Raw genomic sequence first — 27,459 nt, 5'->3', positions numbered from 1 at the left:
TATATGATGCCTTATTTGCTGCCCTATCTGGAGACAAGGTCACCCTCCTTCCCCAAAGGTTCTCATGTCTCTGCAGCTTCATATTACAGAATCCCAATTCTCAGGCTATAGCAGGGCAGCCAGTATCATAGACAGGCTGCCTGTCAGGCTGTAAGACCCATTCCCCCCTGGTCTGGACACCATCTCAGAGCCTAGGGTCATCACTCCAGACAGCCAGTGCCTGGAGAGTGGCTAGGCAGGAAAGTGCCAGAGGCCTGATTCAGCTGGACAAGAAAGACTGTGCAGATGAGGAACTGATTCCCACAAGGCCCTGGGGAGTGTTGCTGAGCTTGTCAAAGCCAAGTGTGGTCCCTGGGTGACGCGAAGCAGGCAGCCTGGGTGGTCTTCCCGGGATGCCGAGCTGAGTGGCAGATGACTGAGCACAGCCCATGGCCTGTCTTTGATCTAGAAAGCACTTTTCCTCCAAGATCCCAAAGCACTCTCCATATACTACCTAATTCATCCTTACCCCCAGTCTCAGGGTTAGATCCTGGTAAAGAACCCATCGAGGGCCATGTATCCAGCAGATACCAACTCTGGTCAAAAGTCAGAATCCATGGCATCTGGGTGGCTCAGTCGATTAAGGATCTGACTCTTGATTTCGGCTCAGGTCATGATCTCAGGGTTGTGAGACAGAGCCCAGGGATGGGCTCCACACTGGGCATAGAGCCTGCTTGACAGTCTCACTCTACATCCCTGGGCGAGCTGAAGCTTGGTTTTTTTGTTTTTGTCTTCCAGGAAAAGATAATTGGAAAGATGTTTTCCATGGCAAGGGAATCTGTAATTGTTTTTCTTTCTTTCTTTTTTTTTTTTTTAAGATTAGTTTTATTTGTTGGAGAGAAACATGCATGAGCGTGAGCAGGGGAGGAGCAGAGGGAGAGGGAGAAACAGGCTTCCCGCTGAGCAGGGAGCCATGCGGGACTTGATCCTGAGACTCCCGGATCATGACCTGAGCCAAAGGCAGAAGCGTAACCAACTGAGCCACCCAGGCGCCTCAGGAATCAGTAACTCTGATGGCCCGAAGTTCTTCCTAAACCTAAACTGTAAGCGTCCTGCTAAATGTAAAGTTCTCCGAGCTCCTGTGTGGTGAACACAAGCGAGCTCAGCTCTGTTACAGTCTATCCTCCACGCCCTGGGAGAGATGTGGAGGCTCCTCCAGATTCTGAAGTTCAGCAGGAGAACCGGGCTTCAGCCCGACATTCATGCAGGAATGTCGGGTTGAAGCCCGGTTCTCCTGCATTTGACTCTGTCCCCACCATGCCTGATGGGGCTGTGGCTACTTCCCGGTGGACACGCAACCAAAGTGAACACTGTACCCAGGATTCTGACCCAACCGCCACCCCAAAACAAGGGGGTGGGAGACTGAGCACTCCCAGACTGGCTTCTTTCCCCTCTTCCCAGTATGCAGGTAAAAACCAAACCAAACCTAACAATCCAGGGCAATGAGCTGTGGAGGGCCCCCAAAGCTGGTCTCAGGACAGGAGCTATCTGGAGCTTTCCCCAGGCACTCAAGCCCGCTGCACACTCCTCCACCACAGAACCTGGAGAGACCTTGAAGGGAAGGTGGAGTAGACCCGGTTCACTCAGGGCAACAAAGCTCTAACCCTGGGGGCAGGGTCCGCCCCCCACCCCCTGCTCTCAGTCCCATCTTCTCTGGGCTCCACTGGAGACAGAAACAAGATGTGTGGTCTGCAAAAGGCGGAGGAAAGAAAAGCCTCTGGGACCCCAATGGCAACACCATCTGGCCTCTCCACGGTACAGAAATTCTCAGCTCAGCTTCGTGGCATAATTTTTATGGGTATGAGCTCAACCTTATTAGTGTGATCAACTCCCTGAAGATGGGGACTCTGAGTTCTACGTGCTCAACTTAGAGCCAGGCACAGAGCAAGGGCTTGTTACAGGTGAGCAAGAGTGACAGCGTCCCGGGTCTCCGGCGGCCCAGGCTGGACGCCCAGCAGCGATGACAAGAGCCCTGTCTGGGACAGGGGCTCATTCTCTGGGTGGAGTTGAAATGTCATACCCTGCCCTGAAAAGCCAGCCCATGGAGGAGCCCGGGAGATGTTCAGACAGTAGTCAGGATCTCCCCAACTCCAGCCTTAATCAGGCCATTTCCAAGGGCTCTTCCTTTCTCCTCCCTCTCTGATGCCTGGAAACACACAGCCCCAAACTCCCCAACTCATCTCCTAGAAGATGTTTCTGAGTCACTTAACCTCACCCTGGGTTATCTGTCAAGACTCTCATTTAAATATTCTAGATGCCGTCAGGGTTTCCAGTTTCTTCTTTGACTGTTGAGCTCCGAGGACCCTTACCGATCATCTGGTCCAGTCATAATCCAGAAGCCGGATATGACCAGCCTTTTTGTTTCTTTCATAGAAGACAAGAGAATAAAAGAGACTTTAATAGAGAATGTCAGAGTATGTCACATGTAGTAAGGGTGAGCTCCATTTCAGGAAATTTTCAGTTATGTTAACATCGACGTGTCTGGGACTTACAAAAAATGCATTTCTTCTAATGAATCACAGTCAGAAAAAGTTTGAACAACACCAAGCCCATTTTCTCATGTTGCCAGTAAGAAAACTGATGCACAGAGAGGAAAAGCTAGTTGCAGTCACACAGCAGTCAGTGGCCGTGCTTGGACCAGAGCTCAGGTTTCTTCTGCCTTCTGTTTTAGTGCTCTGTTCAACTGCAGCCTGCGGGTCTCTGGTTTTGCACCTAGAGAACCTGAAGTGGGTCTGGCCAGGGAGCCCCAAGAATCCCCAGTCCTATCACAGCTGCCCATCCAGGAGTGAGACTCCCTCAGCTGACCCAGCGCAGGTGCACATAGCAGGGATATCGGTGGGGGATGGGTATGGATGGCTGAAACCTATGTCCAAGCTTGTTTTGAGCATGCAGGCGAGAGTGACCTTGACTTTCCTCTCAAGACCTTTTTAATAATCATTAAATTAGAGCAAATCACTCAAAGAGGCCACTTCAGGGTGAATATGAGGGCTCACCGGCTCTGCAACAAGACAAGGGCATGGCTTTCTCCCTGTGGGAGTGCAGGCCAGCAGACAAGCACCTTGCAGCAAAGATTCCAGGCTGTGAGTTGGGTCGCTGCTGCCCATCTAGGCTGTGACCACTCTCATCCTCAACCAAAGAGTATCCTCCTCTCTGAGACGTGCTACCTGACTGTGTAGCCCCTTGGGGTGATCAATGCTGGTGTCAGAGGAAAGTGGGGGTGCAGGGAGGGTCAGAAATGAATACAGGTGAGAAAACCAAGGCTCACAGAGGCTGAGAGACTTGAGCAAGGTCACAGAGCTAGCTGGTCGCAGAGCCACACGTGACTTAAGTGCAAAACTGATTCCCAGCTCCCCACTTCTCAAATCACACACGAAGCACCTGGACATCTTGTCACAACGCAGACTCAGTACGGGTTGGGGGACGCTTGAGACTGTGCATTCCTAAGAAATTTCCAGGTGATGCCAAGCCGGCTGGCTCTACACCACGTTGTCTGGAAAGACAGAGGGAACTTTGAAGTTTACCACTGCTCGTACCAAGGCTCAAACGCTCCACTTGCGCCAGCGAATCGTCTAAGACTGACAAACAGATTTACTTAAAATAATAAGGATCATTATTTTAACATGCATCCAATATTGATTTTGTTTTCATCCCTATGTTACGCATAAGGAAGCTGAGACTCAGAGAGGTTGAGGAGCTTAGCCTGAGTCACACAGCTAGTTAGCGGCAGAGCCAAGATGTAAACTCCAATCTGTCCTGACTCACAGCTTCATCAGCTAAAAGCCGTGCAGAGATAAAGCCTCCACCCTTCCTTTCTCTGAGCTTTGGGAGCCTCACCCGGAATGCTCACGATTCTCCTCCAGCCAAACTGTGCTCTCCCCAGCACTACTTGGCCACAACTTCCTCATAACTCAGGCTCCTGAAGTTTCTTTTTTTCCAGACCTGTGTATACCCAGTGGACCCCAACAAGCTCTTTTTAGAGTTGATCTGGAGGAAGCAGGAGAAGCAAAGGAACTCGGGGCAATATGTGGATAGCGGATCTATGCGGTAAGACATGTGGGGGCCTCCTTCTAAATCAGGGCCTGTGTGCTCTCCACCAAGGCCGTGTCAGCGAGGACGCCGAAGTCTAGCTGCCTGGATGCTGAAGCCCTACCGCCAGGAGGCGTGCTGGCCACCAGGAGTTTTGCAAGGAAGGGCTCATGGTCTGTGTTGGAACAGTCAAGGACTCTGTGCAGGGATGAGAGCACATGCCAGAATTACCCAGAGGACAGCTTCCAAGGGCTGTCCAGACCCAGCCCTGCATTTTGGCCGCACCTTCAGGATAACGAACATCCTTAGTTCCACCGTGTTCCACCAAGTGCGGGCTCCCATCGCCAAGTGCATGTGAGGACTACTGACACGCGCAGCACCTGTTCCCACAGCGGGATGAACATCCACGTGGCGGGCCCCACGTCTGCTCAAGGCTGGCTATGCCAGGCTTCAGGTCCAAGCTCACCTTGCTGGGGCTGCCTCCTCGAGAACTAGAAATCACGAACGACTGCAGAGGCCTTGGTGGCCAGGAGGCAGCAGGACTGAGTGAGGCTGTAAGGGTCCAGGGAGTGGTCAGGAGGGGACTCAGAGGAGACTCAGCCCAGGGCTGGTCTCCAGTTCGGGGCAACCCCAGGGTGTCGGGGCCTCACTGTGTAATGGCAGGGAGAGAGCTTTTCCAACCAGTCTCATAGCTGGGCTACCTTGCTCGGAGGGCTGGCTCTGCCACTTACAAGCTGTATGTCCAGGGCATGTCATTCACCCCTCAGAACCACGACGTCTTTGTCTATAAAATTCACATAACAGTGAATAGTCGAAATGAGCCGGTGTATATGTTTAAGTAGCGCCTAGCCTATGGTGAGGACCTGATCGATGTGAGCAAGGACTTAAAAACCCACATTCCATGACAGCCACAGATCCCGTGCCCACACTGGCAGAATGCGGCAGGGCGGCCTTGCAGAGTGAGAAAGCACACTTCACGCTTCTGCTTCTCCCACACGTGTACAGCCAATGGCTGGACGGGACCTACTTTTTCAGGGCGCACTCCAGTTCGTTCTTCTCCTCGTGAGCTTCTTGGAGCTGCGAGAAGGTCCTGGTCAGGAAATCCTCGAAGCTGGACAGTAAGTGAGGTTCATCCTTCTTCAGCCGTAACCAGAGCTGCTTGATGTCACTTTCGCTACAAGAAAAAGGGGGCATTCATATCCGAGTGCAGCAAGACCCTGGTTCCTGGATGTGAAACTGACAGCCAGAACGAATGGCTAGCATTTATTGAGTGCTGGCTGTATGCTAGGTACTCTAAGCCTATCATTTATTGAGTGCTGGCTGTATGCTAGGTACTCTACGCCTATTTGCTTATTTGACCCTCAGGATAACCTGTGGGGCTGAGGCTCTGCTAACCCTCTGAAGAGGGGGAAGGGAGCTGGCTCCGATCTCTCGGCTGACAAAGGACGGAGTCAAGAGTCAAACTCGGGCTGCCTGGCTCCTGCGTCGGCCCCCTTCACCCAGCGCTCCACTGCTTCCACTCTCTGGTTTTTCCCGATGGGCAGGTGGCGCTGAGCGTGCGCAGCCGCGTGCTGGGAGCATCAAAGAATGTCAGGAAGAGGAGAGGAGGACAGGAGCCTGGTGTGTGTGAGGACAAATGCCGTGCAGCTGAAGGAGAGAGCTTGTCGCCCCAGGAAGGACAGTGCTCACAGCTGAGAGGTAAAGACATGCCATCTGATGGATGGCAGAAAGCAATTGTCACCATGGGGAACGGGAGAGAATATGCAGCACCCCACTGGGGCCCGGTGGCACCGGGAATGACTGACAGGCAGAAGGAAGGGAAGGCGCAAATCTGCAAGGCGCATGTGTGCACACACGGAACGACAAATAGAAAGCTGGCAGGGACGCAGACAGGCAGAGAGACAAAGACACAGAGTGACATGCCCAGAGCCTCCCCTCCCCAGCCCCAGCCCCAGCACCAGCTAACTGGGCAGATGCGTATCGCAGAGCAACAGAGACAGACGGGGCCCCACTGATCGGGGACAGGAAGAAGGAGGCGGCGGCACACACCGGGGACCAGGCGCTCCATCTCTGGGGAAACTCGAAAATCTACGGCCAACCATCACGCAGAACCTGAGAACAATCTGGTGTGCAGCCCATTAAATTCTGAAACCACTATGATCTGAGGGTAGCTACCACCAGGAACCCTCAGGATAAGGAATAAAGTCCTTTCTGTTCCTGTGTGACAAGTCCTATATTTGAGCAACTTCCCTCAGAAGTGATACTTGCCCCATGGATACTTGGATACTTGATCCATTGCCCCTCCCTCCTTCCTTCCCTTGCTATCCTCCGGCTCGTCTGGAACACTCGTCCACCCATCACCCAATGAGTACTTCTTATTTGTTGGAACCCAGCGCTGAGAGGACAAGAGGTGATCCAGGAAACAAGGGATAGGGAGGGAGGAGCTTTTCCATTCCCAGAACTTTGCTGTCCTGTAGATACGGTAGAGATGGTATGATACAAGGATCCCAAAGACATATGACGATGGTCTCCCATGGCTGCGTCAGACTGATGCCCTTATGATGTACATGAGTTATAAAATCAAGGTCCACCTCGGTCTGTCTGTTCACATCTGTCAAGCTCCTGCCGGGACAGACAGTTGGCTAGAGCCTCCAGTGAGATTTGCAGACCCACCTGACCCTCTTCCAAAGCTCTCTGAACCACCTCGTCATGGCCACACTACCTCCCCTACCCCCGCCCCCAGATTTCTGGAGAAGGGACGAATCTGTCAATCCTTGATGAAAAATAAGTCAAGTTCCATAAGTTGCCCAATCACTCCACCAGTCGGACCACCGGGAGTCCAGACACCTGGTCTACAGCTTCTGCTCCTTGTGAAAGGGTGTAGGGGGCAGGGCTAGACAGGATTCTAGGAGGTCAGGTGACCCATCTGCCTGCTTCCAGAACAACACACAAGCCATTCTGGGGAGTGAATCTTTGAAGACCTCCGAAGTCTTCACAGCTTCCTTTATGTTCTCTGGGGCCTGGTGGTCTTGCCATCCCCCTCTTGCAACACCCGCCCCCTGCCTTCCATTTGGCTTCCGTGGGGATGGAGAGTGCTGGCCGCCATTTTCTGCATATCAATTTCTGTGACCACCCTTGAAGCCTTCCCTAGAGCCTTCTTTTCCAGGATGCCTCATGCTGGCTCAGTTCCTCACTGGCCTCTGACAGGCCCTCTGAGGAACATCGGGTGAACTCTGTTTTGAGAGCCCTTCCAGGAAGGGGGCTGGCCCCAAACAGACAGGTGGGTGGAGAGGTGCCTCTCTCTCATGACAGTGCCATGGCTTGTCCACACTGCCCTCTCCTCCTGCTCCTCTAGGAGGAGGCTTCCCATGGTCGTTGAGTGGTCCCTGGGCTCTGACATCTTGTCCTCAGAGAAGCTGAGTGGGGTGTCTGACTACCATGCTTCCCACCCACCTGCACCCGTCCATGGGCTCAGATGGTTAAGTGTCCACCTTCTGCTCAAGTCATGATCCTGGGGTCCTGGAATCGCACCCCCCCCGCCCTAGGGGCAAGTACACTGCCCATCCAGGGCCTCTCCCTGGGCTCTCTCCCAGGCCTCCGCCTGTCCTTTCCCAACTCTGACGCAGTCTACCGAATTGTTGGTTCAAAAATCCACAGAGCGACAGATTCTTGCTCTGGCCTGCGTGTTGTGTGCAGGTCCCTCCTTTCCTGCCACTTCTTTATCATCCTCAACCACAGTTCCTTCTTCTCCCAAGCTCGGGACACATCAGAGTTCCAATCGTTAGGCCATTCCCGCTCCGGCAATACACATCCAAGCCAAGACAAGAGGCCCAGAAATGGAAAGGTGAAAGGCAACAGGAAAAGGGAGAAGAGTGTTCTGTGTTTTTAGGCCACTGGTTTCCACCAGCTGCAACCTCACTTTTTATTTTATTTCATCCTATTTTTATTTCATTTCATTTTAAATGTCAGATGCATTTTGGAAAAGAAATGGGGGTATTATGTTTTATTTGATGCTCCAGCCATCTGAAATTTTCAGCTGAGTTGCTGATTATCCAAGCGGTGAGCTGGTAAAAACTGGTTAATTTCCCACCTCGGCTTCCTGACGGGTTTGCTCTGGCTCCGGGGCACGGTGGGCAGATGCCGCCACGTGAGAAGCCTCGGCCAGGAGCATGCCACTGCAGGGCGGGCTAGGTTGTCCTGCAGCCCGTGAGACCCAGGGCTGGCTCCGGGGCGAGGAAGAAATGCTAGTGAGCTGGCAGGAATGGGGGAACCCCAGCAAAATGCACAGAGAGCCCCTCCAGGTCTGGCACGGCCCTCTGCAGCGCAGCGTTCCTCAGGGAGCCAAGGACTGTGCTGATGCCATATGGTAGGAGTGAGGAGAGTGGGAAGGTAGGGGCTGAGCACCGTTTCCTGAGAGAAAATGCAAAAAGCAGAGACAAGTGCTGGCCAAGGGCAGGCTGTAGGGGCAAGTCTTCTAGCTGGCTGCCCAGAATCTGGGGCCTGGCTGAGCTCTGAACAAATGTGGATGTTGCATGGGCAGATGAAGGTGGCTCCTGGGTGGGGCCCCACCCCTCTCAATCACTGTTGCCACTTACTCTTCAAAATCCTTCTGGGCTCCAAGTCTGTCCATCAGCATTTGGAACTGGGTCTCCTCATCTTCATCCGTGTCGCCCACGTGCTCTTCCCCTCTGGACTGATACACCTTCTCTTCCTGGAGCCGGGCCACCTGTTCACCTGCCTCTTCCTGACCCGGCTTATTCTGGCTGAAGAAGAAGTGACCTGGGGGATACACGGCACAAGGATCTGAATCGGGCAATCCCTAAATACTCACCCAGGAAGACCTTATCCTTCTTAGTTGCCGGAAATCACCGGAGGCTCATTTGAGAGAAGAAAAGGGGAGCTCCCCCGACCACTACAGCATACATTTTGGACACCGTCTCTAGGGTTTGGGGACTTTGTCACTTCCATGGGATTCTGAGACATGCTAGAGCCCGGGAATGGATGTCAGTGTTACGGCACCTTTGTGGTCCTCAAACCTTTGAAGTCTGGCTTAGAGCTCATGTCTTCCTTGATTTCCTCTCTACACAACCAGAGCCTCCCCTCCATCGACCTCCAGCAGCAGCCTGACTGCTCCATGACATCGTCGAGCCATTCCCACCACCAGGACCACGGTGGTCCACGTTTACAAGTGACTCTGCAACTCTGGATGCGCCTTCTCCATACTCACACTGCCTGTAACACACGGCAGTCTGTCTTATGCTCTTGAGGTGACTGCAAGCCCCTAGAGCTCAGGAGGAGCCTCGGGTTCTTCTGGACAAACTCTATGGTACTTCGTGTAAGGCAGATGTGTGGTGAAACTTGTTTATTGACCCATACTGGTCCCTGCTCTGATCAATATCTGATCAATATCTGATCAATATCTCATCAGATGGTGTATCTGGATCATCGATCTTTTTTGTGAATCTCTGTTCTCCTTCCTCCTGGGTACCTTAAGAATGACTGCTCTATTCAAACCCTCTAGAAATTCCTCTGGTGGTGGGCTCCCCTCAACCTGGAAAACTCAGCCAGACCCAGGTTGAAATGAACCAGGCAGCCATCCCACTGTGTTGTGCACTGGTGTCATCGAAAGAAAAGGAGATGTAGAGGCTGGAAATCTCATTTTGGTTCCCCCTTTTATGCCAAACTTGCCCTTCTCAGGTGGTAGGGGATCGGGCCGTGACCGTGTAGTGGGCACGGAGAGAACAGTGGTACAAACAGCCCACATGGACACAGAAAGGAGGCCCAAATAATCCAGAGCCTGGAAACTTCCGGAGGGCAAGGAAGCCTGGGCTATACAGACCACAGATCTGGCAGTGGATGCGGGAACCTCTCACAGCTTTAGGTAGATGAATACCCTGGGGCCCCAGCACCCACTGGAACTTACTAAATCCAGTGGTGAACTCCTCTGGCGTCAGAAAGCCATTGCCATCAGCATCCAGGGCGTCAAATACGTCCTCCAGTTCCTCCAGGCTGAGTGGTAACTCTTCATGGAGCCTCTGCAAACAATCCAGACTGCGGTGGTCAACATTCAGATCATCAGGGAGGGCTGCCCTGGAACTGCAGAGCTTGCTACCGGAAGGGTCTAGAGTTGGCCCTGTCCTACAAAGACCCCGTTACCGCCCTTCTCTCTCCCTTGAATGCTTTGACTATTTATTGGGTGCCTACTGGTGTGCAAGGCAGTTTGCTAGATTTATAAATATGTGTTTATCAATAAGTTTATAAACAGGTGTATTTGTATTTAATTCTCATGACAATCCTTTAGGTGGTCATTATTATCTCACCTTATAGATGAAGAGTGAGGTTCAAGTTCCCTGCCCGAAGGTCCCCCAGCCTATAAGTAACAATGCCAGGAGTCAAATCCAGGTCTGACTCTGAAGCTGGCCCTCCTCACAACCATAAAGGATGGAAAAGGTTCAGAACTGACTCCTGTGGTAGGATAATAGCTGCGTGACATGGTGTCAGGTGAAACAAGGGAGTAAACGAAAGAACAGGCCCAGTGCATGTGCAATAAAAGGTGGTAAAGAGGCAGAGAAGCTGAGAGAGACAGAGAGATCCACTGACCCACTAAGGCCTCTCAGCAAGGGAATGACAGAGGAGTGAGGCTTCACTGTCAGTCTTCCCTACTCTCCCCACGCACCCCCTGCCGCCCCGCCATGCCAGCAACCCTGCTCGGATGTGGGTAGGCTTCACACTCTCAGAAGCCTTCCCTGATGGAGGCACTCACAATCCCCGGGCCCCAGCATCAAGTCTGTCAGTTTCTGTGGACACACATTTCGATCCTTTAGCTCCGAGGGGATGCTGGGTAAGCCCCCTTCTTCCATGGAAGTGAACCACACCTGTCACTCCAGGCTGTGCTCCCTTCTGCTTCCTACTGGTTCTCAACTAATTCCCAGAAGGATGTTAACTGCCCCTGGCTTAAGGGATCAACCCCCACAAGACCATGTGTGTTCTAAAGGGGAATTGGACAAGACAGTGTGCAAGGAAGTTATAAATCAACACCGAAGCTGAATCCTGGCCTGACTAGGACCACACAGGATGGGAGGGCAGGGACCAGCTGCTGGGACGAGGAGCCAGTGGTTGAGTTCCTGATGCTTCCCTCTGGCCTTCTGCCTGATGTGCTGTGGCCCCAGGCCAAGGCTTATTTGCATCGTTGAAGCGAGTGTTCTCTTAGACCCTAATAACCTAAGTCTCCAAACGAGGACTCCCCAAGGGAGTTCATTATGGCCCAGCTGACCCTCCCCCTTCCTCCCTGTCACCTAAGGGACAGCTACACAAAATTGCCCTCATGCAAGTGACTGACAGCTGAAGACAAGGAACACGGGGCTGTAGGAAGGAAGATAAATACCCATCGGAACAATGAAAACGAGCTGGCAGGTGTGAAAGCCCATAACATAACTTGCAAGAACACTTGGCTTGATCCTATGGCAATCTTCTAGCCCATAAGCCATAAGGTCTAATTTGGCAGGTCGTACATTAAGGGAGACTGCGATGCACTACAAAGTGGGAAGATAGGATGATGCGGAAGCCATTTAGGGGAACGGAATTAAATATGAATGAGTTTTTTTAGAAAGGAAGGGAGTGAGAGTGCGTGCAAAGATTCTAGAAGTGCCTCTGCTTAGCATACAGCAGAATCGCAGGCTTATCAACAATCCATAAACCAACTGTCTCAAAAGCCACAATAAGAGAATGTGGGGTGAGGAGTGAGTCAATTTTACAAGGAGGAGGCTTATTAGCTCCATTGGAAACCAAAGGCTTCACATGGGAGGGAGAGTCAAAGCCCGAGCGACTCTGGACTCTGGTTCATTCCTCCCTCCCTCCCCGCCGTCAGCCTGCGGTCGCCCAATCTGATCCATGGTGTGCTAAAGCTAGAAATGGCTGCAAGGGGGCTGCCGAGGTTGGTGGGACCCTCCTTTTGCCTTTCACCAAAACCACCCCACATGTGGGGACCCTTCCTCTCTTTAGCTGTCATACCCCACCTTTAGGCTCCATTCCTAAGTCTAGCACAAATCCCTCCATCACCAAATCCCAGGCTCTCTGGTCTACAACTCAGGCTGGTTTCCTCTTTCTGCTGTCAGTGAAGCTGGGGAAACGATATTAGATCCTCCCTGTAGTTCTTACCCTTCCTGTGATTCTTAATCACCATAATCATCTCTTATTTATCTCTGTTCTCAGGACCTGCAAGCCATGTAAAACCAGCTCATTCTGGTCTTGTCCCTTGGGCACCTGGTGTCTACATTTTCAACTGAGGTAAGCAGAGTGAGGGGGGACAAGATGATTCATTCCACGGATCGGCTAGCCTGCAAGGCTCCAGATTTGCCTACAGTCACAGTGGAGACCAGCACTGGGATTAAAGAGTTGATTTCGCATTCAGGGCCTCAGCTAGAGTCAAATGGTCCTCTACCATGTTCTCTCTGGAATTCTTTACTGGGCATTAACCATCCCCTGCCTACCCAGCTACCACCAAAATTCTCTCTTGACAGCAGCACCATGCCCCAGGCTTCCAGAGATCCTGTTTCCTTTGTATATCCTGTTTCACTTCCATTCCCATCTGGAAAGGCGGGCAGGGGAAGGAGGAGCCATGGGGAGGAAGTCAGCTTGCCCTCTTTATGCCAACACGTCCCATGCCCACGGAGCTCTGCAGAACCCCACTGCTCCTTGCAGACCTGCTTCCCTCCACTGCCGTCAAGCTGGCTCTGAATTCCTGCCCCACTTAGGCTCTGCAGCCCCCGGAGCAGGCCAGGCTGTGTGAGTCCCCCAAACACATGTTCCTTCTTTCATCAGTCTCGGGTCAGCTTGTATTTTGTATCCTGAAAGATGCGACTAGTTGATGAATGTCTGCTCCTTCAGTGGACTGGAAGCTCTGAGGCAGGGACCCCGTTCATTTTCACTCACCATCTTGTTCCCAGGGAGCTCAGTGCTGACCCATGTGGAGTATTCAGATACTTGTTGAATGAACGAGTAAACAACTGAGTGCTAAGAGTGATGGCAGGAGACCCCGAACTCTTATCTAGGGAGCACTGGTTTGGACTCTCATGCTTCTGATTGTGACCAGGAGCACACTTGCTGATTCTTGGCAAGGTCTTGTAGATGGGACATTTTCTAGGACCTGGAACAGGAAGCAATCCTGCAACAGTGCCAATGGCTGGGACTCCCAGAACCACAGAGAAATGTTGTCTTCTGCTGTTCATCAGCCAGAGCCCCTAACCCTCCTGGCCACAAGGCCAGTAGCACGCATTTTGTGGCTGAAAATGAATGGGTGCACAGCCTCCATCACGTCTTTGGGAAACTCCTTAAAGAGAAAACCATGGGCATCCGGGTAGCTCAGTGGGTTAGGTGTCTGCCTAAAGGGGAATTGGACAAGACAGTGTGCAAGGAACCTGCTCAGGTTGTGATCTCAGTGTCCTGGGATCAAGTCCCGAGTTGGGCTCCCTGCTCCCTGCTCGACGGGGAATCTGCTCCTCCATCTGTCCCTCCCCCTTGCTTGTGCATCCTCTTTCTCTCTCAAATAAATAAAATCTTTAAAAGAGAGAGGGAGAAAGAAAGAGAGAAAGAGAGAGAGAACCAGAAGAAATCCAACTTTACAGCCAGAATTAAAGTCTCCCTCCTTTGGAGGCTTCTATGACATCCTGTTCGGATCTCCATCTCAGCACCAACCATTCTCTTCTCATACCAAACATCTTCAGGATGCAAATTCGAGGTACAAGAGATGAAATCTACCTTTAAAGCTTTGTGCTTTCACATGTTTCATTCAGGCTGTTTGGTGTAGCCTAGGGTTTCTTAACCTCCGCCCTATTGAGATCTTGGAATGCTTCCTTCTTTGTTGTGGGATGGAGGGTGGTTGTTCTGGGTATTATAGGATATGCAGCAGAGGCCAGTAACACCTTCCTCCTTGGTGGTTTCAGTTGAAAATATCTCCAAACATCACCAAATGTTCTCTAAGAAGCAAAATGGCCCCAGTGATGTGGACCAGACACAAACAAACACAGCACCAGCTGGGGACGAGTGGACGGCTCCTTCTTGAGCATGAGCGCCTTTTCCTTATCTCCAAGGAAGCATAAGACAACTTGCACTTAAAATCAACGTATGATGGTTTGGCTGTTCTAGAAAATAGTATTGTGGTTCTTCAAAAAATTAGAAATAGAAATACCCTGTGACCCAGCAATTGCACTTCTGGCTACATCCCTAAAGCACTGAAATCAGGGACTCCGAGTACTTCACACCCTTGTTCATAGCAGCGCTATTTTCATGCAAGGGCATGAAGCAACCCAAGTGTCCACTGAGGGAGGAAAGGACGAGCAACATGCAGTATTCAGACAGGTACAATGAACTATTAGCCAACCTTACAATGGAAGGAAATTCTGAGCCTTGCTACAACATGGATAAGCTTGGAAGACATCACGCCAAGTGAAATAAGCCAGTTGCAAAAGGTCAGATACTGTGTGACCCCACTTATACGAGGAACTTAGAGTAGTAAAATTCATAGAGGCAGAAAGTAGAACGGTGGTTGCCAGGAGCTGCGGGCAGGAGGCAACGGGAGTTAGTGTTTAATGGGCACCGAGCTTCCATCTTGGAAGATGCTGAGAGTTCTAGAGATGACGGTGGTGAAGGGTGCATAACTTGAATGTGTTTAATGTCATCGAGCTGCACACTATAAAGGGTTAAGATGGTAAATTTCATGTGGTGTGTACTTTGCCACAATTTAAAAAAATCACAGTGCGGAGGACATCAAGGACTGCGATGAGACATGGGGCGCGAGTCCCCACCTCGCTCTCCCAACACACATGCGTGCACATTTACGGAGGGGTTTCCAGGTCCCAGTCTCAGGGCCAAGTGCTCTCATGCACACACTCATTTAATTCTTTTCTGATGCTGGGAGGCACTATAAATAATTCACAAATGAGGAACTATGGCCCCGGGGGCTTAAGAGACTCACACAAATTCACATACCACTACTACGTGAATTTGCAGATTCAGGGTTAAAACTTGGTTCAATTTGCTCTAAAAATCCTAGAAAGTCTTTTTGTTAACCTAAACCAGGAACCATGTAACTTTTTCTGTAAAGAACTAGATAGTACATATTTTAGGCTGGGTCTGGGCCTGGGTCCTTGTCACAGCTCTTCAGCTCTGCCATTGTAGCACAAAGTTGCCGGGGATGCTTTGCAAATGAAGGAGCAGAGCTGCATTCCAATAAAACTTTATTTGCACAAATAGGACCTGTTTGGTTGGTTTGCCAACTCCTAGATGATTTTTAACAGTTTGGATAGTCTAGGAACTCTAGGCAGTGTTGGGAGGCAGGTACCTGGCCTTGGTAAGTCATCATTTCACTTGGAAAAATCAAGGAAACAGAGATTTTGAGGCTCTAGGTTTCTTCAGAGAGATCTCCTGCCCGTGCTGACCCCGTCTCCCTCGCTGGGCTGAAAGAGTTCTTTCATGCCCTCCAACCTGGCTTCTCATGTCTCTCTGTCCCTTGGAGGCTGGACTGACTTCTGCTTGGGGCCCTCAGCCTCATGACTCTGCTTGTCTAGGACTGTAGTAGACTTCACTCCACAAAGCAGCCTTCACCCCAATTCTGCCCTGGAGTAATCCCCATGAAACCCAGAGAGGTTCTTCCTAGAGGATGGAGGGAGATTTCTCAAACCGCTGCCTCCAGTCTGTTCACACAGGCTGGTTCTGCCATCCACCGACCCTATGGTAGAATGTCTGCACCTGGGGCCTGAGCCTAAGGCTAGCACCCCTGCCCTCCGTGCAGCCTTCCTCGGGCCCCTCCAAGTTGCACCAGGGTCCTCAAAGGAAAAAGCTTCTCCTGGACTCTGCTCCTATCCTTCTGTGGTCCCTGCTCTACCCGAGTGGGCTGACTCCATACTGTCGGGGCTCAGACACTGTGGCAGTCTTGTAGAATGGGCTTGTTCCAACTCTGCTTCTCCACCCACTTCGTCTAGCCCTTAGGTTGGCCCTGCCAGGTAGCTCGTGGCTTCTCCTTCCTTGAGAGCCATTCCTTGCTTCAGAGGGCTTTTCCTGGTGGCTGGATGTGTGTGTGTGTGTGTGTCTGTGTGTGTGGGTGTGTCTTCTGAGCTCTTCTCCCAGTTCCCGTGAGGCTGGGCTGGGAGCTGAGGGTGAGCAAGGTGGTGGCAGCCAGGTCTGAGGAGCTGGTCATCAACCAAAGTGGGGTGACCTCCTGGCAAAGCAGCTTTGTGCAGGAGTGATGGGCAACAGACAGATGCCTGGAGGTTATGCCCAGGTGGACCAGGGGGCACACAGAGTTACCACAGAGAGCCCAGGATGGCTAGGAGTGGGTTATGATTCTCCCCGTATTTCTTTCCAGCCCCTCTTTCCCCACCAGAACAGCAGCAGAACTGCTCTTGATGGCACTTTCTCAGCCAACAGAACTAAACATTACAAATGCTTCACTGTCCACAGTACATAGAAGCTTCGGGGAAAAAAAGAGATGGTAGGAAAAAATGCCACGGATGCCAGGTAGGAGGTCTCTTCCCTTCTCCTGCCTGGGTCGGGAGCAAGGACCGAGGAGGAATGCAGCTGAGTCCGTATCTCTGAAACTCCACGTTTATTTCAGCTTGATCCTTCCAGGATCCTGGTCAATCCTTTCAGCTTGACCTTCCAGGTCAAATACAAAGGATGTCTTACAATTTACACTTTATACCTTAAATTTACCACACCTCTTCCTCCCTTCATTAAAAAGTGGGCTTCAGTGGGCTTAACTGGGATATATCCAGAGCAAAGTGCTGAGCTGCACCAGGCATGTGGCCCAGAGCTGACCCTTGGCAAATGCGAATTCCCTTTTCTTTTTAGAAGGGATCATCAAAAGTTAAGCATGCCATTAAAACTGCCACCACCAGCCACCACAACCGCAGACCTATGAAGGCGATTACAAAGTTCACAGACAGGGTATGTCAGATCAAGATTTCCTCAAAGCACATTGAGTCTGACTTTCCATGGGGAGTGCGATTTGGGGAATGAGTTCCAGTGACAGAAATACACTGGGGGGTCAACTACTGAAAACAAGGGTGTTCTGAGCTCACTTGCAGGCTAAGCGGGCCCCATCCTCCAGGTCTTTTCCCTCAATTTGTGCAGCTATTCTATGGTGGAAGAGTTCTGGGAGCACCCGAAGCCTGAAAACACCATCCTGTGGGGCCCAGGAGAGAAAGACCAGCTGCCTTTCTGCCAGGTCACCAGCTCAGCTCTTCACAGCTCCCAAGTGTGAGCCCACACGGGGCTGGAGCCCACTAGGGTCTACAGTCCCCTGCCCATACTCAGCATATTCTGAAAAGCTAAATTTTAAAAAAGGAAGCTTGACCACTGCAAGACTTCCCTTCCAACAGCTCGGCTATGTATCCCTTCCCCACTCCCCGAAATGCTCTTGACCAAGCAAATGATGGGAAGGCTGGGGAAGGGCTGCTTGCAGCCTGTTCTGGTTGAGGATGCATTTTATTTACTCATGTCAGTTGAAATCATGACTGCAGCATGAAGGACTTAAGTAAGACCCCAGAGTAAGCTTTTGACACGAATGGTAGAAAGGCACTAGATGAGAGGTTGGCAAAACTAGGCCCCCGAGCTATACATCGGACCCACCACCTGGTTTTTTTTTTTTTTTTTTTTTTTTTTTTTTTTATGGCCATGGAACTAAGAATGGATTTTATATTTTTATTACATTTTTTAATTCAAGTATAATTAACATACCACGTTGTCTTAGTTTCAGGCGTACAATATCATGTTAAATGGTTGAAAAAAGAAGCAGAATATTTGGTGACACATGAAAATCATGTGAAATTCAAATTTTAAGGGTCCATTAATAAAGTTTTATTGGAACAGAGCTGTGCTCATCTGTTTACATGCTGCTTGTGGCAGCTCGAGGAGCAACATGGTGTTGAGCGGTCATGGCGGTGCTCACAGCCCACAGGATCTCGAATCCTTACTCTCTAGCCTGTTACAGAGAGTTTGCTGAGCGCAGTGCCAGGCAATGGTGTGCACTGGGGTTCGGCAGTATCTCTCTTGGGACCTACTGACAAGGGGCTGAGTGCGGTGGGCGTGAGGGCGAGGGTCAGATAAGAGGAGCTCCAGAAGGGCCTTCCTCTCCGGCCGTTGCATCTGTCACTGGGTCTGCTCCGAACGCACACACAGCACCCTGGCATAGCTCGGGGCTCTGTAGTGAAGCCACAGGCTGGTGCCTTTCCACTTTGTCTCCAAAGGTTCTCCTTCATTGTCTTACTCAAGTCCCTTATGATGCTGTCGCCATTTCCCACAGTCCTGGGAGTTACTGAGACAGAGAGGGAAAACAATCTCGGGGTCTGATGGCAAGCAAAGGCCAGAAAGGGAGTGAACCCAGGAGATCTGGCTCCCAGCAGAGTTTGGTCTAATGCCTCCTTCCAGGGAAGAGTAGACAGCCTCTTTTTCTGCCCCTTCACCCAAGACCCATGCCATTTGGCATTCCAGGTGGGCAGGGCTCTTACCTGCATGTCCCTCCTGGCGATGAAGCCCTTGCCTTCTGTGTCACAGGTCTGAAAGAATTCCCATGCCTTGCTCCGCAGTGCCACCTCGACAGGACCCAGGCAGGCCCCACTCTCCTTTGCACCCTGGCCAGGTCTCTGGGGTCTAGAGACGATTCTCCTGTCAGGGGTAGCCATCCGGGTTTGTCAGTTTCTTCAAGTCCTTGCAGAACCTGAACACAGAAGATGAGAGAGACAGTGGATGTGGTGTGGATGGAGTGAGGGTACCTGCCTCTCTTAGCAGCCACCTCCTCATTAGCAGCTCAGGACAAAGGGGAATGTGCTGTGATCACACAGAGATCAGCCAGCCCATCAGAGAAAGAAGAGGGGGGAAAAGAAAACAGACATTTCCAGATTGAAAGGAGGTGGCTGGGTAGAGGAAGCCTGAAAACAATTTCTCCCCATTTAAACTGACAGCACAAAACAGACCCTGCTAGACGAGCACCATTTATTGAGTGTTCAGTCGGAGGCAGGCACCAGGCCTGCCTGGTCTTCTATACACATTTTCTCATTTACTTCTCACATCCTTCTGAAATAGATATCATCATCATCCCGTTATTGATGCTCAGACATTGGAGTGACTTGACCAGGGCCAAAGAGCAAGGTAATGCAAAAAAGGAGATTTAGATCCAAGCTCATTGAACGTGGATTTGCTCTTAATCCTATATTGTCCTGACCCTTCAGCACTCCCAAGGGTGGACAACCCTCCTCACTCAGATGCAGCATCTTCTAGGTCATTCACAATCAACAAGCTCGTGGTGAGCCCCTAGCTCATGCTGCAGACCTCCTTGGGGTCTGTGAGCCTGCAGATGAGAGCTGACAGATGGAAGTGTGCCAGGCCCACAAGGAGCTACCTGTTCTCCTGGACTTGCCAGGTGTAGTTGGCGGACACCCAGGGCTGTCTCCAGCCAACACAGAATCACAAATCCTATGCACTGATCTGATTTTGAAAGCCCCTCCAGGAGTCTTTTCAAGGGGTGCATTGTGATGTGATGTTATAGAAGAAGGTTTGCAGAAACCTACTTCTGGTCTGGACTCAGCCGCTTAGATGACCTTGAACAAGTCTGTACCTGTCTGGTCTCTGTTTCCTCATCTGTGTAATGACAAGACTGGACCTGTTTGTATTTAAGGTCCCTTCTACCTCTGTCTGTGAGTTTATGAAACTTCAACTGAAGAAATTGTTCTTAATACAAAAATTGGGTTAATATGATGAGAGGCAATATCACAGTCCTTGGAGTTTTCTATCTCAAGACTTTCTGGAAGTAGGCTAGGTCCACATTTTCAGTATTTGATAGTATTTGAATATTAAAATACAGATACACACTATAATGCACTTAGAGGAAATGCAGAAAATGAAGTTCTAAATTGTGTCTCTTGTGCCATGCTCAGAAAAAAGATGGAAAAGTCACTGCATCAGCAGGGGAATTTGTCTGATTATCTGAGCCCAGGGGTCTGGCTCAGTTACACCATAAGTCCAAAGTAATCTATGATTGCAGTCAACATTTTCCACCTGCCAGATGTGTCAAGAGCTGTGGGCCCAGAACTAGAAGATGACTCCTGGTCTTAGGAATGCACTGTGTGAAGCAGAACCCAGATAAGGTACAGCAGACTTCATCTTCTCTTTCCATCTGGCAGGATGATGGGCTCCCATCGGACTCCTCTGACCAGCCGCCCCTCTCCTTGGGAACTGCGTGTTTCTCTTCATCCCTACAAAGTGTGAACTGCCCATTACCTAATCATAGACAGATTTAACATTTTTACTCTCTCTTCCCCAGAGGGAACTAACTGCCTTAGTTACCAGTCCCAAGAGAGTGGGGTTGTTTCTGTTTAGCTTATGTATATTGCCCAGAACATCTACATGCAACTCTGAGCTTAGGAAGGGCTTTGGGATAATAACAATGGTAACATCTGAGCTTCTGTAAATGCACAGCATGAGCAGAGTTGTCTATGTCTTCCTGCTACCTAGCCAGGACCATCTCAAGGTCTTTGCCATCCAGTAGTCCCTACCCCATTGCCACCTGCTGTTCTCAAAAGACTGGACTAATAACACCTCTCATTCCTTGAGGATTTTCTCTTGCCAGCCCCTTAATATACTTCATCCTGATAGAACCTGATATCTCTCTGTAAGGTAAGTATGATTAAAATTCTCATCATACAGATGAGGAAACTGAGTTTGGGAAAGGTTAAACAACTTGGATCAAGGTCTAGTATAATTAGAGACCTTTACCTATACCACATTGCCCAGCTAGGCCTTACTCTTAATGGTCTGTCACCAACAGATGGTAACCTAAATCACCTCCCAGGAACATGTTCATCATTTTAACATTTATCACTCATTCCTTCACTCATCCATTCATGTTTTTCACTCATTCATTCTCATCTATTGATTACCCTGTAGCAGGCTCTGAGCCAACACTGAAAAATGGAAACACAAAGAAGACATGGACCCCCCCCCCCCGTTAATGAATGTGCTTCCAATGGTGGGATTTCAGTCACAGTAACAGGCAGTAAAGGAGGGTATTTTGGGTTAGATCCAATCTCCCTCAAAATAAGACTACATAGCAATGTGAGCTTAAGTAAGCTCCTGAGCCATTCTGGGCCTGGCAATTAATAGGGGTGATCAGTCAGTTCTACGTCTGACTATCTCTGGCTCTCTGCCTTCCCTAACCCATGTCACAGATGATGTGTGGCATGAGACAGCCAATCTAAGAGTTCCAAAGCACCAGCTGTAAGCAATGCCTAGATGGGCACCAAGTCTTTTTTGATGTTAACCCCAGTTGCTAGCCCAGAATAAGGTAAATGGTAGCTCCTCATTGATTGTCTGTTGAATAAAGGAAGACCAATTTTTGGCTGAATTCTTTGCAGGGATGCCCCAAAACATTTCTGTTTCAATCAGAGAGCTCTATAGGTGGGATTTTTATCTCATAAAGATTAAGTTCAGGCTTCCAGTTCCAGAAAAGGTGGAGTAACAGGGACTGCATTTACTTTCCCAACTGAAATAATAAAAAATCCAAACAAAATAGATTTTTAAAAAATGCTTTTGAAGACACTGGCCATCGGGCAATGAAGGACAATGAGCCTTCGGCAGGGTCAGGACTAGGCTAAGCTAATGACTCTCGGTACTAGCCCTGTACTTGCATAACTCTGCGAGTGTCTTCTTAAGGTTGAGACACCTAAGATTTAAAGAGATTTAAAGAGAAATCCATTATGAAAACTGTGTATCAGAGAGCAATTATCTTCTTAAGTTTTGTACCCTAGGGCCCTTACTCATCTCACCCTAGCCCAAAGCCTGTCTTGCGACAAATGGGAAACAAACAAAAGGCACCCTATTATTGCCTAGAGAGTTTTCAGGCCAGGACACAGGAAGGGGAAAGTCTGGCAGACTCTCCAAGTTGAGGTAACCCAACTATATGCTGTCTATAAGAAGTATAGTTTAAACATTATGACACAAATAGGTTAAAAGCAAAAGGCTAGAAAAATATATACCATGTTAATATTAGTCAAAAGAAAGTTTGCATATTAATATCAGGCCCAGTCTATTTTAGAACAAAGAATATTAATGAAAATTAAAAAATAATTCACAATGACAAAGAAGTCAATTCATCAATATGATAATAATAATCCTAAATACTTATCACATAAAAACAGGGCTTTAAAATGCATGAAGCAAAACAGATAGAAATGTAAGGAGAAATAGACAAATCCACAGTCCTACTCAAAGACTTTAATATCTGCCTATCAATAACTAATAAAACAAGTAGATTGAAATCAGTAAAGATACAGAAGTAAACAACACTTTCAATCAATCATCTTGACCTAATTGACATTTGTAGAATACTCTATCCAACAAAAGCTAAATACACTTTCTTTTCAAGTACACATGCAGTATTTACCAAGATGGTCCATATCCTGATCCATAACACAGTTTCAATAAATTTTAAAGGATTCAAGTCATATAAGCTACGTACTTTAACCACAGCGAACTGCATTAGAACCAATAACAGAAAGACCTCTGGAATATCCCCAAGTATGTGAAAACTACATAACATACTCCTAAATAACTCGTGGGTCAAAGAAGAAACAGAAAGGGAAATGAAAAAGTATTTTGAACTAAGTGAAAATAAAAGCACAATATATCAAATTTGGTAGGTTATTGCTAACATAGTACCCAGGGAAAAAAATTATCTCACACGTATAAGAGAAGAAAGATCTCAAATCAATGACCTCAGTCTCTACCTTAAGAAACTAGAAAAAGAAAAGCAAATTACACCCAAAGTAAGGAGAAAAAAATACTAAGTCTAAGCAGAAATCAATGAAATAGAAAACAGAAAACAATAGAGAAAATTAACAAAAATAGAACCTGGTTTTTAAAGATCAATAGAGCGAAGACACGAATTGTAATAGCAGAAATTTGAGAGGTGACACATTGCAAATTCTATAGACATTAAAAGGCTAAGAGAAAGTATGAACAATCTAATGGCAGAAAATGTGACAATTTAGATGAGATGGACAAATTCCTTAAAAATCACTAAATATCAAAGATGAGTCGAGAGGAAATAAGTAGGGGCGCCTGGGTGGCTTAGTAGGTTAAGTCTCTGCATTCAACTCAGGTCATGATCCAGGGTCCTGGGATCAAGCCCTGAACTGGGCTTCCTCTTCAGCAGGAAGCCTGCTTCTCCTTCTCTCATTCCCCCTGCTTGTGTTCCCTCTCTTGCTGTGTCTCTCTCTGTCAAATAAATAAATCCTTAAAAAAAAAAAAAGAGCAAATAGGTAAAATGGGTAACACAACTAAAGAAATTAAACAGACAGTGACAACCCTTCCTACAAGAAAACTCATGGACCAGATAGATGGCTGTATTGAAGAATACTACAAATATTTAAAGAATAATTAATACTGGTTCTATGCAAACTCTCCAGAAACCAGAAAAATATGACATACTTCCCAACATACTCCGTGAGGCGAGGATTACCTGCTACCAAACCTGGACAAAGACATTACAAGAAAAGAAAAAGGCCAATATCCTTCATGAACACAGATGCAAAAATTCTTCAGGAAATTTCAGCAGATTGAATCTAACACTCATATATAAACAGAATAAATACATCCTGACCAAGTGGAGTTCTAGCCCAGGAATGTGAAAATGGTTTAACATTTGAAAATCAACAATGTAATTCATCATCTTAACAAATTAAAAGAGATAACCCTTATGATCATCTCAGTAGATGCAGAAAAAGCATTTGACAAAACCCTACATCCACTCCTGTGGGAACTCTCAGAAAACCAGGAATAGGAAGGAGTTTGCCCAACCTGAAAAAGGACATCTACAAAAAACAACAGCTGATACCATACTTAATGGTAATAAGCCAGATGCTTTTCCCCTATGATCAAGAAAAAGACAAGAATGTCTACTCTTAATGCTTCTATCTAACACTATGTTGGAGATTCTAGCCAGTCTGTTGAGGCAAGAAAAGAAATAGAAAATGACCAGATTGGGCATGGAAAAAGTAAAATTATCTTAACTCCCAGGTGACATGATTGTCTATGTAGAAACTCTGCTGAAATTCACAAAAAGTTACTAGAACTAATAAGTAAGTTTGACAAGGCTAAGAGTTACAAGCTTTCTCTACAAAAATCAATTGATTGATTTCTGTACAGCAGAAACAAAAACTTAAAGTTGAAATAAAAATACCATTTACAATATCATAAAAAATACAAAATCCTTAGGGATATAGCTGACAAAAATGTATGATACTTATATACAGAAAGCTTCAAAATATTGATGAGAGAAATTAAAGAAGACCAAATCAAGTCAGTAGATATTCATGTTCATGGTTTGGAAGACTCAGTACTATTAAGATGTCATTTCTCCCTAAATTCATCTCTAGATTTATCTCAATCTCAATCAAAATCTCAGCAGGCTTTTTATAGAAATTGACAAGCCAATCTAAGATTCATATTGAAATGCAAGGGGCCTAGAATGGCCAAAATAATTTTGAAAAAGAAGAACAATATTGGAAAACTAACACTATCTGATTTCAAAACTTACTATAAAGCTATAGTAATAAAGGCACTGACTATGGTACTGGCGCAAAGATAAGAAAAAAAGATAAATGGAACAAATAGAGAATGGAGAATCCAGAAATAGATCTATATATATATATATATGTAACTGATTTTTTATAAGAATGCAAAGGCAATGCAGTGGAGAAAGGATAATCTCCCCAGCAAATGGGACTGGAATAATTGGATATCCATTTGCAAAAAAAGAATGTCAATGCGTACCTTATACCACATACAAAAGTTGGCTCGAAATGGATCACAGACCTAAATGTAATGACTAAAAATATAAAAATACAAGTAGAAAACAGCCTTATGACCTTGGCTTAGGCAAAGATTCCTTAGGTAGAACAACAAGAGCATAATATTTCAAAAAATTGATAAATTGGACTTCATGAAAATTGAAAGTTTCTGTTGTTCCAAAGATACCATTTAAGTATAGAAAGGGAAAAAATAATTGCAAAGCATGTATCTGACAGAGGATTTTGATCCAGAATACAAGAAGAACACTTAGAACTCATTACTGAGAAAACAAAGAACTCAACTTTATAAATGGGCAAAACACATGAACAGCCACTTCATCAAATAAGATGTACGGATATCAGATAGCTACATGAAAATGTTCAACGTCATTAGTCAGAAGGGAAATGCAGTCTAAAGCCATAATGAGACACTGCTACACACCTTTTAGAAGGGTTAAAATGAGGTGTACGTGGGTGGCTTAGTCGGTTAAGCATCCAACTCTTGATCTCAGCTCAGGTCTTGATCTCAGGGTCATGAGATCAAGCCCTCCGTTGAAAAGAATAGCTTTAAAAAATGGCTAAAATGAAAAGATTGATATACCAAGTCTTAGCAAAGACATGGAGCTCTTGGATGGACATTCACACACCATCAGTGGGAATGGGAAATGGTACAGTCCCTTTGGAAAACATCCGGAGGTTTCTTTAAAAAAGTCAAACAAACTTCTATCCTGCCATTCCACTCCTAAACAGTGACCCAAGAAACTATCCTGCCATGCCACTCCTAAATATTTACCCAAGAGAATAAAAAATTCTGTCCACACAAAGACTTGTACACGAACATTCACAGAAGCTTTATTTGTAGTGGCCAAAACAACACAAATACTCATCAGCGGGTGGATGGGATAGGCGAGCAGTCACATACACACATGATGGAACGCTACTCTGCATTAAAAGGAATAAACTATTGATCCAAGCAAAATGGGTAAGTCTTGAAATTGATTATTTCAACTGTGAGCAGACAAAACAAAACAAAACAAAACAAAAACGTGGTATGTGAGCAAAAAAAGCCAGACAGAAAGAGTATGTAGTTTTTGATTCCATTTATATAAAATTGTAAAAATAAAGACTAGCTTATAGTGACAGAAAAAAGATAAGGGAGGGTGAAGAAGGGTGAAGAGAGATTATAAATGGGTAAGAGGGGAGTTTTGGGAGGTGTGGATACATCCACAGTCTTAAGTGTGATCATTTATTTCATGGAAATATATATATGTGCATATATGTATGTGTGTACATCTGTACCTATGTGTATGTATGTCCATATACAGGTATATGCATACACACATAGATATCCATCCATACATACATATGTACATACAAATATATATCTGAACTTACCAAATTATATAATTTTTTTTTTTTTTAAGAAAGAGAGAGCATGAGCAGAGTGTGGCAGAATGGGAGAAACAGAGAATCCCAAGCAGGCTCCATGTGCTGAGCGTGGACCTGGACACGGAGCCCAGCTCAGAGCCAAGGTGAGGCTCGAGCCCATAACCCTGACATCCGACCTGGGCTAAAACCCAGAGTCAGATGTTCTACCCACTAAGCCACCTAGGTGTCCCTCAAATTGTACACCTTAAATATGTAGTTTTTTGTATGTCCATAGCTGAATAGATCTATTTAAAAAGAGAGAGATGATAGAGGCAGGTCAGTACCTTGTCCTATTCCCGGACTTGCAGGTCTAACCCCGCCTACTGTATCTATCCCCAGGAGCCTGATTCTTCCTTCTTTTTTTTTTTTTTTTAAAGATTTTATTTATTTATTTGATAGATGGAGATCACAAGTAGGCAGAGAAGCAGGCAGAGAGAGGGGAGGAAGCAGGCTCCCTGCCGAGCAGAGAGCCCAATACGGGGCTCGATCCCAGGGCCCTGGGATCATGACCTGAGCCGAAGGCAGAGGCTTTAACCCACTGAGCCACCCAGGCGCCCCCTGATTCTTCCTTCTAAATGCAACTCCAACAAGCAGAAAATTAAGTAATTTCCCTGAGAAAATCTTCAGTCCCTTACTGTAGGGAGCTCAGTGGACTCTGCAAGTAAGAGGACGGGGCAGACCATTCATTCAGCCCCCTTTCTCTTACCCCTTCTCCCCTGGCTTGGCCTGTGATCTCTGCACAGCATCTATGGGTTTTCCAAGGGAAACAGAAAACAAAACAACAGAAGGGCTTCTGCTTTTGTTTCAAAAATAAAATGGCAGCCATGTGACTGGCTTGGCTGTTTCATACTTGGGTGAAGCCCAGCGTTGCTCTGGGCTCAAGGCTGCACCCAGCTTTCTGCCTCGAACACTTATTAGACCAATGGACAGTACGGCCATACAGGGGAACCGGTGGGGTAGATCCCAGAAGGAAAGGGGAAATGCCATCGCCATCACAAGGGGAACAGTTCGATCTGAACTTGCGGACCACTCTTCTCCCTCCAGAGTGGTTCCATAAAAGCCTTTATACACAGATGGAAATAATCCAGCTCTCAAACATTTCCAGGAACATTTCCCAGATTTCCGA

At 47.6% G+C, this 27,459-nt stretch overlaps 1 protein-coding gene across 7 annotated transcripts in view; it reads right to left on the bottom strand.

Moving 5' to 3' along the window:
• The window catches only part of CRACR2A (calcium release activated channel regulator 2A), a 196,594-nt gene that overhangs the window by 63,289 nt on the left and 105,846 nt on the right, over positions 1-27,459 (bottom strand). For all 7 annotated transcript variants that reach the window (XR_006604273.1, XM_045071733.1, XM_004778289.3 and 4 more), the window contains 4 exons: positions 18,570-18,778; positions 9,989-10,100; positions 8,661-8,844; positions 5,093-5,239 (listed from right to left, as the gene is read on the bottom strand). Coding sequence is in view for 6 of the 7 variants with exons in the window: in XM_045071733.1 (XP_044927668.1) it covers positions 5,093-5,239; positions 8,661-8,844; positions 9,989-10,100; positions 18,570-18,743 (617 nt within the window). In the remaining variant the exon portion in view is untranslated. The remainder of the gene's footprint in view (positions 1-5,092; positions 5,240-8,660; positions 8,845-9,988; positions 10,101-18,569; positions 18,779-27,459) is intronic.

Source organism: Mustela putorius, unplaced genomic scaffold (genome assembly GCF_011764305.1).
Source record: "Mustela putorius furo isolate JIRA1106 unplaced genomic scaffold, ASM1176430v1.1 tig00003988_pilon_pilon_pilon, whole genome shotgun sequence".
Classification (NCBI taxonomy): domain Eukaryota; kingdom Metazoa; phylum Chordata; class Mammalia; order Carnivora; family Mustelidae; genus Mustela; species Mustela putorius.
This window is presented reverse-complemented; position numbering and strand designations above follow the sequence as displayed.